Source organism: Dama dama, chromosome 23, assembly GCF_033118175.1.
Source record: "Dama dama isolate Ldn47 chromosome 23, ASM3311817v1, whole genome shotgun sequence".
Classification (NCBI taxonomy): domain Eukaryota; kingdom Metazoa; phylum Chordata; class Mammalia; order Artiodactyla; family Cervidae; genus Dama; species Dama dama.
This window is the reverse complement of record NC_083703.1, coordinates 50,997,977-51,015,902: the sequence shown is the minus strand read 5'-3', so window position 1 is coordinate 51,015,902 and position 17,926 is coordinate 50,997,977. Positions and strand designations below refer to the sequence as shown.

At 43.4% G+C, this 17,926-nt stretch overlaps 2 protein-coding genes and 1 non-coding gene across 5 annotated transcripts; 1 reads left to right on the top strand and 2 right to left on the bottom strand.

Moving 5' to 3' along the window:
• Nucleotides 1-953: 953 nt before the first annotated feature.
• Nucleotides 954-17,679, top strand: LOC133044853 (DNA replication complex GINS protein PSF1). Of its 3 annotated transcripts, none has more exons than XR_009690076.1 (8): nt 954-1,148; nt 6,935-6,999; nt 10,077-10,175; nt 10,723-10,813; nt 12,979-13,095; nt 13,924-13,998; nt 15,661-15,786; nt 16,035-17,679. XR_009690076.1 is itself a non-coding variant. In XM_061126666.1 (7 exons), exons 1-7 carry the CDS (start codon nt 1,074-1,076, stop codon nt 15,727-15,729), a joined length of 591 nt encoding a protein of 196 aa, XP_060982649.1. In that variant the 5' UTR covers nt 954-1,073; the 3' UTR covers nt 15,730-17,679. The 3 variants fall into 3 exon arrangements, 1 of the variants encoding a protein (XP_060982649.1); XR_009690075.1 differs by having other exon boundaries at nt 15,661-16,177; nt 17,642-17,679; XM_061126666.1 differs by having other exon boundaries at nt 15,661-17,679.
• Nucleotides 4,637-5,603, bottom strand: LOC133044388 (dnaJ homolog subfamily C member 8-like). Its single transcript, XM_061125774.1, has one exon. The coding sequence runs from the start codon at nt 5,578-5,580 to the stop codon at nt 4,822-4,824; it is 759 nt and encodes a 252-aa protein (XP_060981757.1). The 5' UTR covers nt 5,581-5,603; the 3' UTR covers nt 4,637-4,821.
• On the bottom strand, nt 9,823-9,895 carry TRNAE-UUC (transfer RNA glutamic acid (anticodon UUC)). The gene has a single exon. It is a non-coding gene; the product is annotated as a tRNA-Glu (tRNA).
• Nucleotides 17,680-17,926: the final 247 nt, after the last annotated feature.

Genomic DNA, 17,926 nt, shown 5'->3' with positions numbered 1-17,926 from the left:
ATTTAATAAAAACACTTAAATTATCCATGACTGCAGAGTTGGGAAAGAAATGTCACTGGACCTAAAGATAAGATTCAGAGACCCTGTGAGCCATTTCCAGGCTCATCTCTCAGATCACACATCTACTGTGTCTGTATTTGCCAAAAAGGAACAAATTTTCTAGGGTTACATAGAATGAATCCAAGTCACATTGCTTTAAAAAAAAGAAAAGTCACGGTGGACCAGGGGTTAGGACGCTGCACTTCCACTGCAAGGGGCAGAGGTGAGAAACTAAGCTGCCATGAGCCGTGCAGCGGAGCCCCCCCAAAAAGCCAAATAATATGAATTGTTTCTATAGCAGTAATTCCCACCTTTGATTCTATGTGAATATGAAAATTTCTATAATCATGCAGGTGAGAATACGGCTATGTGTATTCATATACAATAATAGTTATTTAACTTCCATTTCCTACTCAGCACCAAGAATCTTAACAACCACTTTAGGGCTAACCATGAGAATTACATGAAGAATGTCACAGTCTAGGTCCAGCACACAAGAGCTACCCAATAAAAGTTGTTTTCCCTTTGTTATAACACAAAAAATCCACACTGCAAAACCGAACAGAACGCAACGCTGGGTCCCAACATCAATGCCCACCTTTTCAGGACCTGCCTTCTAGACCTCAAGGTGCACACGCTGTCGACCAAAAGGAGAATGACTGAATCGAACGGAAGATCGGGCGTGCGTCCATCCCGAGTTGGGCTGTGTGAGAGCTGTCCTGCCGCTCAGCCTGAGCTTGGACCGAGGCCTGGACAGCGGTGGGCCTGAAGCCGGACCGAGGCCCGCAACCGCCCCAGCGCGAGGCTCCCTGGGGCACTGCGGCTGCAGGGCGGAGGCAAAGGTCCCCTGGCGGCCACCGTAGCCCGGAGGCCAGCAGTGCGCTCCTATTGGTCGCCGTTTTGGCGCCAAAACGGGGCGGAGGCGGGTCGGCACTGCGCTCTGGGGAACAATAGGAGCAAAAGCCGTAGGGAACAGTGAGTGAGGCGGCCGTTTGGGTGAGAGCCGGTGGTCCAAAGGGCCCGGTGCCTGGGCCATGTTCTGCGAGAAGGCCATGGAGCTGGTCCGGGAGCTGCACCGCGCGGCCGACGGAAGGCTGCCTGCTTTCAACGTGAGGGCGGGGTCCTCCCCAGGGCGCTTCTCTGGGGCTACACAACCCAGAGCGGGATAGGGGGTGTGCCTATGGTTCTCCTCCGTGGATATGGGAAGGTCGTGGGCAGGTCGGTTTTGGTGGCTTCCCGCGAGAGCGGGGATTGCCGCCACTCTCCTCGCTCCCCGCCGCCTCTCGCGGCCGCCACCGCCGCCGCCCGGCGTGCTCGTAGCTGCTGTGCGGCGCAGGCTGGGCGGTGGGCGTCTGGCCCCGGTGAGGCGCAGAGAGACCGGGAGACGGGGTGCTAGAGCTCAGGTGTGAGTTATACCGGGGAGGTGTGAACCGGGGTAGCCCGGCGTTAGGGCCGTGCCCTGAGGGCTGCGGTGAGTGTAGCCCAACCGGAGAGCCGGCCGTGCAAACACCCCTCCCCGCCGGGGAAGGGCGGGCTCCGGGGCCCGGAGGTTTGCTCGTCACTACAAGGCATTTCAGAGGAGCGACGGGATCACTCTGTGTTTTGATAGCTGTCGCAGCACTTTGGGGAATGGACCGGATAGAAGGAAGACTGGTTCTGAGTGGGTTATAAATAGACCACAGAAGCGATGGATGTGGTCCACAGCCCGGTCGGGGGGCCCTGAACACCGTGTCCTAAGACGACAGGACTGGTAGGTAGGAGGACAGGGGTGGAGGTGAGAGGAGTCGCCGGGGCGTGGAGAGACCGGCGTCTCTGGGAGACTTCACTCAGGTAGCAGAGTAAACATCTGGCGGTCAGCCGGAAGAGCGTCTGGGTAAGGTGAATTTTGAGCATTCAAGAGCAGTTAGGCTGACACTTGGGTTATTTAACAGATGGGGAAACTGAGCGCCTGGAATTAAGGATCAAGTTAAAGGGCTCGTCTGAACTTGCAGCGTGTTGGAAGCGGAGCCTCAACTTGAACAGTTTTCTTCGATTCCAGTCTGTTATTCTTGCAACTTCAGGCAGTTACCTTATCTAAAAAGTTAGGAGACCACAGCGGAGGTTCACTGGAGACACAGAACTCAGAGGAGTTGTTGTTGCTGTTGTTCAGTCCATAAGTCATGCCCCAGTATTTGTGACCCCACGGACAGCAGCAGGCCAGGCTTCCCTGTCCTTCACTGTCTCCCTGACTTTGCCCAAATTTATGTCCATTGGGTCAGTGATGTCATCCAACCGTTTCACCCTCTGTAGCCCCCTTCTCCTTCGTCCTACCCTCAGTTTTTCCCAGCATGAGGGTCTTTTCCAGTGAATCAGCTCTTTACATCAGGTGGCCAAAGTATTGGAGCTTCAGCATCAGCATTATTCCTTCCAAGGAATATTCAAGGTTGATTTCCTTTAGGATTGACTGGTTTGATTTCCTTGCTGTCCAAGGGACTATCAAGAGTCTTCTCTAACACCAAAGTTCAAAAGCATCAGTTCTTCGGTGCTCAGCCTTCTTTATGATCCAGCTGTCATATCCGTACATGACTACTGGAAAAACCGTAGCTTTGACAATAGGGCCCTTTGTCTGCAAAGTGGTATCTCTGCTTTTTAAATGCTCTCTAGGCTTGTGATAGCTTTTCTTCCAAGGAGTAAGGGTCTTTTAATTTCATGACTGCAGTCACCACCTGCAGTGATTTAGGAGCCCAAGAAAATAAATTCTGCCCCTGATTCCATTTTTTCCCCATCTGTTTGCTATAAAGTGATGGGACCGGATACCATGATCTTAGTTTTTTGAATGCTGAGTTTTAAGCCAGATGTTAGAGAGGGATGGAGGCTTTCCAATATGGCCCCACTAGAGTGGGAAGACTACATTACATGGGAAGAAATGAGCCCAAAGGCGCAAGCAGACACTGCCCAAGGGGCTGGCTTTTCAGACTTTTAGTCCAGCTGTCTTTTTCGCTTGGATTTTAAATGTTGGTTTCTTAGAAGTGTAAAATCCTGGCTTTTCTGGGTCTTAGAGGGTGTAGGTGCACCTTTTCCTGCAGTAGTGCCTACCTTTAGGGGCTGGCCCCTGGGACAGCTGAGCTGGGTTAGACTAAGAATTGATCTTGATCTGATAGACCCCTCACACCCTTGACCCACACATGCTTTCAAGAATCATTCCTCCCCAGCGGATGGTAGCTGGTTTAGAGCAGGGACTCTGCCTTGTTCATTCCAGAATCCCTCATGGTTAGGTGCTGTGTTTGGCAAATTGGAATGATGCACTTTGGATATGCAGAACTGATAATCATTTGAGTCTTTAGGAAAATTATCTTGAGTTCCCAGGGGCTTACAGCTGGAGGTGGGAGCACAAAATGATGCAATTCCCAGTGTAAATTTTAAAAATCTGAGTCTTAAAACAATAAATAAAAATTTAAATCTGAAAATTTGGTTGTATCTTGTGCTCACTTCAGCAGCACATATACTGAAAATTTGGTTGTATCTTTACAAGTTTATTTTGTCCTTGTCTTTTGTATACCTACTGATCTCCTAATAGTGCAAGAGTTTCAACTGTTCCTTTGTATTTGTGATAAAAGGAATATTTAACTGAATTCTAGTAAATCAGACTTTTCCATATCTTTTTAACCAGTTGATGAAAAAGAAAGTAGAAGTCATGCTTTCATTTTTCATTAGAAATGATTTCTTATATTCAAGCAGGATTAAGTAGTGTAATTTTGTAATTATACCAGTAGTGCTAAAACATTTTTGCTAATGCATATATTGTAGCTCTAAAAGTAGATGGGTTGCTTATCATTGTTTTGCTTTGAGGTTTTGTGGGGTTTTTTTTTGGGGGGGGCATCATTGTTATAGCATTATTGGGTTCTTTTTTTAAAATTTTAATTGAAATATAGTTTATTTACAGTGTTTCAGGTGTAGGGGTTGCTTTTTGACAGACATTGTATAACATTTATGAATTTTATAAATATAATGTTTTTATCCCTCCAAGGGAAGTTTTTTAGAAATTTGCCCAAGTAGATAGCAGAAAAACTCCTTTGACCTTTCTGTTTTCCTTTTTTTTTTTTTTTTTTTTTTTAGGGTATAAAAATTTATTACACATACAGAATATTACCACTAACAACTGCAGACAGGCAAGGACACCACAGTACGGGATGGAGCACGGCTAGCTCTTTGGAAAGTGAACGGGTTGGGTAGCTTGGAGCCTCATGCCACGCAGGTTGGCCAGTCAGATGGGAAAGCACATGCCTAACTCCAGGGACGTTGGGGCGTCCAGTGACCGCTCTGGGTGTTGGCGGCCTTCCCATCTGATCTGGGGCTTCGAAGGATGCCACACCCAGAAGCAAGCAACCGAAGCGAAGGGGCTTCCTAAGGTGGCCCAGGCTTGTCTCTGAAGTCACGGCAACACCAGAGTCAGCAGTGTGTTTAACTGGATGATTTCCACAAACTACACATGACGTTTCTAACCATCACACTTCGGTGAAGTACAAAACATGAAGTTACAGGCTGTGGGAAGAGAAGGCAGCACCTTCCAGTCCCAGTTGGTCTGGGGGGTGAGGGCGTGGGGGGGGGTGTTTCTTTTTAAACCGAGCCCCTCATTTCAATGTACAAAAGAATTACTCTGATCGGTATTAAATTGTATTGAAAACAAAATAGACTAAAAAGCAAATACTACTCTATATTGGGGTGAAAATGGGAGGAAAGAATGAGTCCTTCAAAGCAGGAGGGAGACAGTCGGGGAAGGTTCTGGGCCGTGACCCTTGGCGGTCACTCACGCTGCTCCATTTTTACTTTTGGTGGTCTCAGGAAGGTCCGGTTTTTCTTCTTCTTTCCTTTCGTATTGGCTTGGAAGTTTCGCCAGCTGTCCACGCGACCATCTCGACTTTCCTCAAAATTTTTCTGCCACTCCCTTTCTCGTTTGGCTTTTTCTTGAGCTTCAATCTCTTCCTCCCGTTGTCGCTTCCTTTCATGCATCTTTTTGGCTTCTCTCTCTTTCCTTTTAATTTCCAACTCAGCAAAGAGTTTCATTGTCGGTTTGTATACTGCTTGTTTGAACAGCTCAGGGTCATCCTCCTCCACATTTGTAGGCTTTCCTTCCTTCTTTAATTGCTTTTTTCGCTCTTTCACGGTGTGCTCCACGTATTCTTTTCCTGCCTGAATTACATCCAGGGCCCTCTTCTTTTGTTCCTGATCCAGTAGCAACTTGTAAGCTTTGTCCACAGCTTCAAAAGCCTTTTGTGCTCTGTCAGCATCATCTTGATTTTTGTCAGGATGCACCAGTATGGATAACTGCCGAAACCTCTTTTTTATTTCTTCATCTGTCACTTCAGGATCTATCTGAAGAACCTCAAACGGGTTCAAATTGAAGTAGGAGGAACCAGGACGAGTCAATCTTTCAATCTGATTTTTGGACGTTAGAACTGAATCTCTCTTCTCTATTTGTTTCACCTCACTGTAGAAGGTCATAAATGCTTCCTCTGTGCTGCCTCCTCCACCCGAAGCCCCGCTCTCTCCTGGAGCCGCCATTTCCCCGGCCCAGCGACCACGTGACTCTTCTGACCTTTCTGTTTTCTATCCTGGCAGTGTATAGGTGTTTTTTTTTTTTTTTTTTTTCAGTTGTAACCTTTTAAAATCCTTTTCCAATAAATAGTAAGTTATTTATATGCTTCTGTCATGTGTTATTACTTCTGTAGACTATTGGTTTTTTCTCATTAGTTTTATTGAGGTATAATTTATATACAACACAGTACACATTTTAATAGACCTTTGAGTTTTGACAAATGTATACAATCCTTGTAACCAGCACCCTAACCAAGATATCTGCTATCCCAAGGATTCCCTTTTCTCTTTTGTGGCACTGGCTACCTCCCATCTGCAGCCCTAGGCAACCAAGGATTTTCTTTCCCCTACAGATTATATTTGTCTTTTTTATTGTATTTTTGGAGTCAGCATGCCAGGAATTGCAAACTTTTCTGTATGGGGCCAGTTAGAAGCATACAGTATGTACTCCTTTCTGTCTGACTTCTCAACACAATGTATTTAAGATTATCCTTAATTAGTATGTTAATTGTGTATTTTGTTGGCAATTCATTCCTTTTTTTTTTAATTGTGGTAAACGATACATAACTTAAACTTTGCCATTTCTAACCACTTTTGTGTGTACACTTCAGTGGCATTAATTATATTCCCATTGTTGTGCAACCATCACCCCTATTTCCAAAGCTTTTTCATAACCCCAAGTAAACTCTATAGCCTTTAAGCAGTAACTCCCCACTCCTCTTTCCCCTCAGCCTGGTAACCTCTAATCTACTTTGTTTCTGTGAGTGCCTATTCTAGACATTTCAGATAAGTGGAATCATACAATATTTGTCCTTTTCTGTCTGGCTTATTTCACTAAGCAGTGTTTTCAGAGTTCATGTTGTTGTGTGTATCAGCACTTCTTTTTTTGACTGAGTAATATTCCATTAAATGGACATACCATTTTGGCTTATCTGTTCATCAGTTGGACATTTGGATTGTTTCCACTTTTTGGCTGTTATGAGTAATCCTACTCTGCATATTTGTGCATAAGTTTTTGTATGAACTTAGGTTTGCAGTTTTCTTGAGTGTATTCCTAGAAGAGGAATTGCTGGATAATATGGTAATTCTAAATTTAACTTTTTGTGGACCCACACGGCTGTCTTCTATAGGCCTGTACCATTTTGCATTCCTACCTGCATTGTACAAGGGTTCCAGTTTCTCCCCATCCTCTCCAACACTTGTTATTATAGCCGTCATAGTAGGTGTGGAAGGACTATTGGTTTTTCATAAGGTACATAAGCATAGAGTATTGCTACAAACTTGGTGGGGGAATTAATGAGTGTAATTTTATGTGTTCCAGGAAGATGGACTGAGGCAAGTTCTGGAGGAGATGAAAGCTTTATATGAGCAAAACCAATCTGATGTGTAAGTTGGTAAGCTTGATATTTTAAAACAATTTAAGAAGTACAATGTTGAAGTCAGATCATCTTAATATTAGTTTTTAGATATGATTTGGTTTTCTTAATTCTCTGTGACCTTGATCATGCCCTGGCTATTACAGAAGTAGAAGGATTTGTGTTCATGATTGTTATGTCTATAGGGACCGAGTAGCGCTTGGCACACGGTAAGTGTTCGATAAATACTTACTGTTTGACTGGTATGACTTGAAAGGATTTAGGGTGGATCCGAAAGAGGTGAGACAGGAACAAGTAACAGACATAACGAGTGAAGTGTATTGTTTCCATCAGGTGAGGCCTTAGTGGTTTAAAGGGAGAACAGGCAGTTTGCAAATTGAGCAGGAGTAGCAGTGACTTCCAAAAGTTTAAGTGAAGTTCACTGTGAACTTGTGCTGCAGAACGATACAGCTTGGTGAGTTAGAGGGTTCTGGAGTTGCAGAGTATTTAGAGCCAAGCATGGTAGTTGGCACAGTGGAGGATCTGGGGTGAACAACAGACTTCAGAGGATCCTGTGACTGGGTGAAGAATAAGACGGAAGAGTACTGACTGCTGGAGGGAAAATGAGTTATTGAGAGCTCAACCAGGAGAGAAGTCTGTCTCCATATGAGATTTCATCCTTGGCCTCGTTAGGTAGTGTTTTCATCAGTTAGTTGGACATAGAAATCAGTAGCGTGTTGTTAGGGTTTGTGGAGCACACAGAACACTTTGCAGTGACTGTGTTTGAGGATAGATACCAATGAACAAGGAACTGCTGTGCAAGAGGTCTGCAGTAAATGTAAGGGAAATGGAAAGTCCTGAACTCAGGTTCCCAACTCATTCATTTGTTCATGCAACAGATATGCACTAGACACGAGCTGAAAAAGGGCTCTGGTGTCTCAATTGTAAACAGCAGAATCAAGAGGTTTGCCCCCGTGGCCCTCAGTGTCAGGCAGAAGACAGATGTTCAATGCAGGTAAACCAGGTCGGACTACCTACTGTGAAGGGAAACACAGCACTCGGAGAGAGAGTAATACACTGAAAATATGAGTAGATTGAGAAATCCTGGAAATTGTCTCTGAGGAAGAGACACTTCAGCTGGAGCCTGAAGAAGTAGGTTTTAGCGAGGAAGTAATTGTGGGCACAGAGCATTTCTAATTGGTGGAAACAGCATGTGCAAAGGCCCTGAGGCATGAAAGAGGGCCGGATGCTCAGGGACCTGATCATTACCAAAGGCCAGTGTGGCTGAAACTTAGTGAGCAGGCAAAGGGCAACAACCAGATGAGATTTTTAAGCATGTGGGGGAGGTGGTGGCATGTTTGTGTTCTCATGGCTGCCATGTGGATAGTGGATGGTGGGACTGAGAGGGAATATGGTGGTCATGCAGGTGACAGGAAGGGTGAGCCAGACTAGGGGAAAAGAAAACAGTTTACAGACCTATTTAGGAGGTAACTGAACAGGCCTTGGTCCAGTAAAGGAATGATTTTCCTGTATTCATACCATTGGGAAATTCAGGATCCAAAATTCTGTGCCCTATCCTCCTAGTTTGGTTCTGGGCAGGACAGTCACTATTACCAGTTTCTGGTTAAAATTCTTTGTTAGAAGAAATCTATTCCTATTTAATTGCTCACATGGAAATGTGAATTTTTTAAGGAAGTTCTCGGGTATTTAATCAAGTACTTTGATGTTAAGTTGTGTGTGTCTTTTTTGTGCTGTTTATTATAATCAAGAGCACATTGTAAACAATGTGGAGAGTAAATCTAATATTTGTAGAGTGGCAGAAGTGTCTGGAAGAGATCTAGAAGACGTGGTACATCTACGTACATGGTACAGATCTAGAAGACATGGGAAATATATTTTGCCTTTATTTTTAGGGCCTATAGCAGGCACACACATTTTGTATTTCTCTGTTGCCTTTTAAAACTCCATAGTAGATACTGATTAGTTCTATACATATGGTTTTGTTTTGTTTTCCTCTTTTTTTTTTCAATTGTGGTTAAGATACACACCAGTGATAGCTCAGTGGTAAAGAATCTGCCTGCCAGTGCAGGAGATGTGCGTTAATCCCTGGATCGGGAAGATGTCCTAGAGAAGGAAATGGCAACCCGCCCCGGTTTTCTTGCCTGGAAAATTCCATGGACAGAGGAGCCTGGCAGGCTACAGTCCATGGCGTCAGAAAGACGGACACTACTGAGTGACTGAGCACACATACTGTTGAGTGTATGCAAACCATTCATAATGTCTTATCGCCATCACCACCACCACCTTCTCCAGAACTCTTCATTTTACAAAACTGAAACACCATACCCAGTAAACAATTGTACATGTGATTGGAAACGGTGATACTTGTCTAATATCTAAGGAGACATATATTTTACAGGGTAAAACCAAAATTTTCTCCCTCTTTGTGTGAAGGACCCTAAAGTGCAAACATATAGTTGAAGATCAAGAACTATTTCTTGGATGAGTTGGAGGAGCATTTGACTTTAGAGTCCTTAGCTCACTTTATGAGAATGAGGATTTGGAAGTATTGATGCCATAGAAAGAGGACTCCGTAGGATGAGAACATGAGGTGAGGCCATAATCTTATGCCCCATGATATTTGATCTCTTGTCCCAGCATGAAAAAGGGATTCTTTTTAGTGAGGCAAAAGGTTGTCATTTGGAGACAATGGATATTGACCAGTGTGCAAAACGCAGTGTGCCACATGGCTAAACAAAGCAATGGGAGTGTGATCCTAGGCAAATTAGTTAGGTGTTTTTAAATTTTTTTTTGAAAGAATTTAAGTTTGTCCACACAGCTTGCAGGATCTTAGTTCCCTGACCAGAGATTGAACCTGTGCCCTCGGCAATGAAAGTGCAGTGTCTTAACCACTGGACCACCAGGGAATTCCCTGGCTCTTTTCTATTTTATTCTATTAGCAAAAGCTCCGATGTGGAGGCAGGTACTATTTAGGTAGGTTAACTACTAACATAAATGGCTAAAAACAAGTATGGAGTCAGTTGTTAGCTGACTTTGAAAATTTAACCTGTACTCAATAGACATTCCTTTCCTGAAATGTTTTGCCAGGAATGAAGCAAAGTCAAGTGGACGAGGTGACCTGATACCAACCATCAAGTTTCGACACTGTTCTTTGCTGAGAAATCGGCGTTGCGCTGTAGCCTACCTGTGAGCATCTCTGTGTCTGCGGGGTGGCGGGGAGCGGCGGGGGGTTCCCATCCCAGCGGGTGTCAGGAATTCTTCGAGTTGTCTCTCTTTCATGAGCATTCTGAAGTTTCTCTTTTTTCAACTTAAACATTTTTTATTATGGAAAATGACAGTATTCTTAAAGCTAGGGAATAATATTACAACCCCCTGTGGAGCCATCATATAGGTCAAACAGTTCTTAACATTTTGCCATAATTGCTTCATCTTTTTTTATGCTAAACATTAGACATTTTACCACTGAATAGTTTCGTATGCATCTTTAAGAAATGAGGGCCTTTGGGGCCTTTTCTCACATGACCACTGTATAGTTCTCATACCTGGAGCAGTGAACTTCACAGCATCCATCCAGTCTGTTCCTATTTTCCACATTGTCCCAAAGGTGTCGTCTTACAGTGGTTTGTTTGCCTCTGGAATCAAATCAAAGTCCACATGTTACCTTCTGGTGGTTGAGTCCTAAGCCTCTCCTGATCAAGACAACTTCTGATCCAATATCATATTAATGTTCTAGGTATGACCGGCTGCTTCGGATTAGAGCACTCAGGTGGGAATATGGCAGTGTCTTGCCAAGTGCTTTACGATTTCACATGTCTGCTGAAGAAGTAAGTTAGCACTCTTGTTCAAATCTGTAAATTCAGAAACTGGCTGAGCTTCTGGCATTGTTTGTGGTGGTGGTGGTTTAGTCGCTAAGTCATGTCCGACTCTTGCAATCCCATGGACTGTAGCCCGCCAGCCTCCTCTGTCCATGAGGATTCTCTAGGCAAGAATACTGGAGTGGGTTGCCAGTTCCTTCTCCAGGGGGTCTTCCCAACCCAGGGATTGAACCCGGGTCTCCTGCATTGCAGGCAGATTGTTTACCAACTGAGCTATGAGGGAAGCCCCCTGGCATTGTTTTGTAATAGTATTTATAGTACTTGTCTTTTTGTTTTAACATTTGCTTTTCAGTAGTTTTTGGTCTGTTTGAGAATGGTAGGAGTAATTCTAAATGCTGTACGGAAAACTACTATTACTTAACAAAATAAAGGGTCCCGTTATGTTAGCTGCTAGTGATGCATCAGTAGGATTCAAAACTGGCATTATTATTTGGAAGTTCTTCATAAAATATGTGTGTGTACATACTTTGCTTGGGGCTTCCCAGGTGGCGCTTGTGGTAAAGAACTTGCCTGCCAGTGCAGGAGACATAAGTGATGTGAGTTCGATCCTTGGGTCGGGAAGATCCCCTGGAGGAGGGTTTGGCAACCCACTCCAGTATTCTTGCCTGGATGATCCCATGGACGGGGTGCCTTGGCAGGCTACAGTCCATAGGGTTGTAGAGAATTGGACACGACTGAAGAGACTCAGCACGCACATACATACTTTGCTTATCTTTGTGAATGTGTGATGCATTCCTGATTTATCCAGTCACTGAGGCACAGTATTTAAGGACACAGGATTGAAGGCAAGCAAACTAGTGTAGAAACCTTGGCTCTGCTTCTGAGAAATCCTAGGCAGGCAACTCCATCCCTCTATGTGCCTAAATCCCCTCATTTACAAAGTGAAGGTCATAGCACCTGCTGCAGTGACTTTGGACACCAGCTACCTAGTTAGACCAAACTTCATAGGTTAAGACTGCCCTCACTTCAGACACCAGCCATGGATTGGGGGTTCCCAGGGCCACTCTCCCTTCTGAGCAACTGGCTACAAATTCAGAGGTTTCCACTCTCCCCTCAGGTTTGAGGCTTTTAGCCTCTTGATATCATTGCAGAGAGGAGAGGGGAGCTAGAAGGAGGGCTCCGTCACCTGTGATTCAGTCCGTCACGGTTTGATCAATCAGTGCAGCCTGTGTCATGACACTCTGGAGTTGTGTGAGCTTCCCTGGTTGACACGACCCATGTGCATTGTTCCACATCAGTGTGCCGGGAGGGTGGTGTGTCCTGATCCCTCAGGGAGAGGAAATCAAAGCTTCACATTTGGGACCCTCCCAGACCTCACCCTGGGTGTCTCTTCCTTTGGCTGGTTCTAATTTGTATTCCTTTCACTACAGTACAACAGTGAATGTCAGGACAGTGCTTTCCTGGGTCCTGTGAGTTGTTCTGGCAGAGTATTAAACCTGAGGGAGGGGTGTAAGTGTGTATGTATGCACGCACACACTTTACTAGTGAAGGATATGAAGATGTTTCTCTGTACAGTCTTTTCGGAGTTACCTTGTTTTATCTTTCACAAAGATCTACAGTACTGGAATAGATTTTTGTGAGTAATGTACGAGCCAAGTTTCATGTCTGTGGGGGGGCTTTATTTTGTCTTAGTCTATTTGTCCTTGTACCGATTTCATACTGCTGAAATGACTGTAATTTTGTAATACTTCTTAAGTAAGTTTTCCCATTTTGTTCTTTTTTCAAGTGTCGTGACTATTTTTGGCTTTTTGCATTTCCATGCAAATTTCAGACTCCTTTGTCAAGTTCGATTTTTTTCAACAATTGGAGTTTTGATCGAGAATGACGTGGATCTATAGATCAGTTAACATTATTATAATATTGAATTGTTCAGTCCTTGAAAGTGGTATATCATCCTGCATTTTTAGGTACTGATATGCAGAATGACCAATACCTACTGTTCTAGGTACCAGTGCCTGGTTCATAATAGGCAATCAATAATATTTGTAGTTTGAATGAGTGGTCATTGTAAAGATGCATGTGGGCATGTGTGCTGTTTTTGAAAGGTTTAGTGTACAGTTTCTGCAAGTTTATTTTCTTACAGCTTTGTCAAATGGCCATCTTTATGTTTCCAGATGGACTGGTTCAATCGTTATAAAAAGTCCCTTGCTACCTACATGAGGTCATTGGGAGGAGACGAAGGTTTGGACATCACACAGGATATGAAACCTCCAAAAAGCCTATATATAGAAGTAAGTATCCCCTTAAAAAAAATGAGTGTTTCTCTGATGCACAGCGTGTGCTGACTTTTGTCCAAGGGAGTGGGTGTATGACTGTATACTAGTGTATATAGACATACCTTGGTGACACCATAGGTTTGGTTTCTGACTCGCAATGAAGCGAATATTCACTCAAACATGTCACACAAATCTTTTGGTTTCCCAGTGCATGTAAAAGTTACGCTTACACTAGTCTGTTGAGTATGTGCTAGCATTATATACATATTTTATTGCTAAAAAATCCTGCCATCTGACAATGCAGGGTTGACACAAATCTTCAGTTTGTAAAAAAAAAAAAAAAAAAAAAAAAACAATATGAGAAGCACAATAAAGCAAAAAACAAATGAGAGGAAACATAAACCCAAGCCAAAACTTTTACCTGTAGGTGGTGGTGCGAATAGGATTGAACAGCTAAAAATTTTTGGCTGTACCTGTTTTTTAAAAGTTTTAACTTTAGAACCATGTAAGTATTTTACATATTGTTAAAACAAAGTGAAATCAAAGTGAAAATCCAACGCAAAACTCTCTTTGGCAGCTCCTTCAGTTTCCTTGCTGTCGGTGCTGACCTACACATATATTCAGAGATTTGCCATTTTTCCTCCTCCCCATCAGTGGACAATGGAGCTAATGGCCACTGGAACCACTAGTATGCCTCAGTAAGGAACACTAAGCCTAACTACACAGAGAAGCCCACAGAGCCTGATACTTCCCTTAGGTACATGTACAGCCCCCAGCTACTTCATGGTTACTTCATAATAAAAAATAATTTAGACATTATAAAACATCAGTTTTTCTTTTCAGGTGCGGTGTCTAAAAGACTACGGAGAATTTGAAGTTGAGGATGGTATTTCAGTGCTATTAAAAAAAAATAGCCAGGTATTTACTGTCTTAGGATACTTTAAATTTTGTAAGAGTGCTGAATGATGGAGATGTTGGAGTCAGTAGCTAAATAAATATCACCTTGCCATGATCATTTGTGTCATAGGCATTAAGTTTATCATAAAATATCCTTTTATCCTTTTTCTAAAGACTTGAAGCAAACGTTGCATATAGTAAGAAAGGGCTGATACCGTTGACCCTTAAACATCATGTAGAGATTATGGATGCAGTAGACTGCCTGCTCCCCACAGGCTCTAGGTGCACGGGCTTCCATTGTGGCAGCACGCGGGTTTGGCAGTTGTGGCGTGTGGGCTCTGTGGCATGTGGACCCTAGGGTTTGTGGACAGAAGCCTTCCTCTTGATGAGACTTTTGTCTCTCAGTATCACTCTATAAAACTGGGGTAACTTAAAAGCATCAGCTACTGTCGTGGACATTAAGAGGCTTCTAACATGTCTGAGCACATTAGAAATAATTTTTCTATAAAATCTGTTATAGAGCACCCACATAATGTGAAATATTAATAGGGAAACATTTTCCTACCACACAGTCCTTTAATCTTGACTCTATAGGGCATGTTTCTCATTGCCCAGAAATGAGAACAAGTGTTTTAGTAGACATTGGAATAACTGTTCAGTGAACAACTCCATCGGGTTTTTTCCTTTTTTTTACATTTCATAGTTGTAAGACTTAATTCAGTTAAGTCAGACATCAGTCCTTGGCCCGTGGGTCTTCATGACTGGTGGGCAGGAATCTCTTTGGTCGTGGGTCCCACGTGAGGCCTTGAGTTTGTGGACTGTCAGGTGCACGGTGCTGCTGAAGTGGCTTCCACTTCCTTGAGTACTTGCCGCGATCTCTCCTTCAGTTCACCTTCTAGAGTTCTCTGCGCTGCACTTCCTAATGCAGTTTTTCATTTTTACTCAAGTATCTATGTCTGTCTAGTCTTTGAGATTCCTTTAGTCACCTGTGAGCTTGAAAAGTCTTCCTGCCTCACTGCCTGCACCTCCCCACTCCAGAATTTGGTAAATGTTCCCTTCTGTGTTAAGCCTTGCTGTTGGGGAGGGAATGAGACCAGGAGATGCTGTTCCACCTCAGAATGAGAGCAGTGTGCTCTCTGGAGACATGGAGGATGAGCCTTAGCTGGGCACCACCTTCCTCACACACAGCACATGCCAGCATCCACGGGTTACAAAGACTTTTCATCCTTGAAAAATACGGGAGAAGAGTTGCACTCTTAGTAGAGGAATGACTGTTCAGACATAGATCCTCGAAGAGGTTTAGTGGAGAAGACACTCCTTCCATTTGCCTTCTTGGTGAACTGTTGCCACATCCCTTGTGATGTGTGGCCCAGATCACCTACCTGGCTTTCCTGTGCATAAATCTAAAAATGCAAACACTGAGGAAAATACCTACTAGAATTCAGAAGTCTTTAGTTTAAATTTAACTTAAGAAAGTATGAATTTGTTTATAAAATTCAGATTTTAGTACAGCTCTTAGTAACATCAATTTCAATTGATGAAAATAGCAAATATACTTAAGCTTAGCTTTTAACTACTTCACTGGTGCAGTTTGAAATATTCAGCATGCATTGCTGCTTTTTAATTACACATGTAACTTAAAATAACGCTCTTCATTCCTCTCTTCCTCCCCCTTCCCCTCAGCACTTTTTACCTCGTTGGAAGTGCGAGCAGCTGATTAGACAAGGAATTCTGGAGCACGTGCTGTCATGACCCCTGGGCGGATGGCTGCTAAGACTCCCTCCTGGTGTGAGACTGCACCCAACCAAGGTCACTTCTCCACCTCCCCAAGGCCCACTGCTTTTTGGTTCTAAAATTGAGACATTCTTTAACCAGGAATGCTTGGCGGAGGAGTATGGTTTGTTTTTTTCTTTCATTTGGTCGTTAGTTTCTCTTTTATTTCATTTCTGAATGTAATTCCATTACCTTGCATGGTAAACATATTTGTGAATCTATGTTGTATGTTTGTACTTTGAAGTATTGGTTCTCAAAAGAGAATTTGCACTCTGGCCGTACAGAGACTCCACAGACATCCACCCTGCTGTCCACAGCTCTAGAGCGATGTCTACGATCAGGATTCTAGCAGATGCTGTGCCTAAAGAGAATGCTTCCCGGCTCGTATACTGCCATCTTCTCATTCTGTCTTCACAACATGCGAGAGGTTTGATTTTCTATTGTCCAGGATTCTACCCTGTGTGTAGTAAGTTGTATCTGTAATCATAACATTTCTACAATTCCCAAAATACTGTCGTGTGTTTTAGCTTCATGAAAGTAAACATTCGTTACATGTTCATCTCTTAAACATTGAGGGAGAGTTTCGCCTGGATGTACAGGGAGGTCTTATGTCCCTGGGCCTCTTGTATTGTTGCTGGAAGTGTGCCTGTGCAAGCCAGGGAGCTGGGTTTCTGAAGTTTGTGTTTCCAAATCACAGGGGCAGGTGGAGCCGGTGGTCTTCAGAGCACACAATGGATTTTGCCCATTTCCAGCAGTGGTGGCTGGTCTTGCTCGTGCTTGTCTGTGAGCTTGTGTCGCAGGATATCCATTTTGGAAAGGGAAGTTGAGATTGGGGCTAGGAAAGGAATTTTGTGCAATTTCCCCCCAAGAGTCATGTTGACCAGGAAGTCACATGAAGAGCTGATCGGCTAAGTGGAGGGTAATTTCTACTGCCCAATAAAATGATAGGCGGAGAGGCACCACGTGGTCCTACCTGTTGGTCAGTGGCCTTTCTCCACCAGTCCCCTCCATGAACAGCCCAGTAATCTCAGAGACATTCAAGTTTAAAATACAGATAAACCCAGTACCTGGCACTCTCTGCAGTATATTTCTTAAACGGGAATATTTCTGGCCAAAATTCTACTCAAGTAGTCAAACTATGAGAGCCTCTACCTAAGGTGTGGATCTGCATATTTTCACAACACATGTATTAATACTTAGTCACCAAGTGGCCCTTGGCAGATTCTTTTCCAGGCTGTGCGGTTCATAGGATCTGTTTCCCGACCAGAGACTGAACCTGTGCCCTGGGCATTGAAAGCACAGAACTCTAAAATAATTCCTTCCATAGATTCATAGCCAGATCGGATTTTCATCTGAATCTCTGCCAATAAACAATAAGGAAAGTTTCCCTAGTGAGTGGGGTGGATGATGTGTTAACTGTAGCTCAGTGGTCACTGCCCTGCATCCTGTTCTTCCAAGCATGTGGAGCCACGTGCAGGTGAGCCCAGAGGCCGTGTGAGTCAGCTGTGAGGAGGAGCCTGCGGCAGAGGCCGCGGCCCTGTTGCCAGCCCAGCATCATTTCTGTATATAAACCATAGATGTACTTTTCTGATTCATTCCCAAAATAAAATAATTATGTTTCTTACTTGAAGTAAATGTATACTGGTTGAACAATTAAAGTGTTGTAGGTTTTATTGATTTATGTTGATTTGGTTCTATAGAGTTGTAGCTAGAATTTTAAAATGCATGTTTTTTTATTTAAGGGTAATATAAGTGCACAATTAAAAAGATAAAACATACAATGTAGAAAATGAAAGTAAGTTCCTATTTTACCTACTGAATGCCGCCATCCAGTGTGCCCAGTGTTTTATTCCTCATGTGAATGAATCTTTTCTGTTATATTTTCTAACAGGTTTTGGATGATAAATATTAAAAAGCAGTAAATTATGATGATTTGGCCACTTTCCTATATAAAGTCATTTCTTTTTCACATTGATTTTGTCATCTGGAGCTTTCAGAAGAATGTTGACTACTGCTGGTAATAGCTGGCAGCTTATCCTTTTCCTAACTCGACCTGAGTGACACAGTCTTCTTCATCTCTCCACCCCATACTTCTCCAGGAAAAACTCACAAGACTTGTGGCCTTCCTCAGTGCAACCTGAAACTTCAAAATACATTTAAAACCATAGTAAAAAAA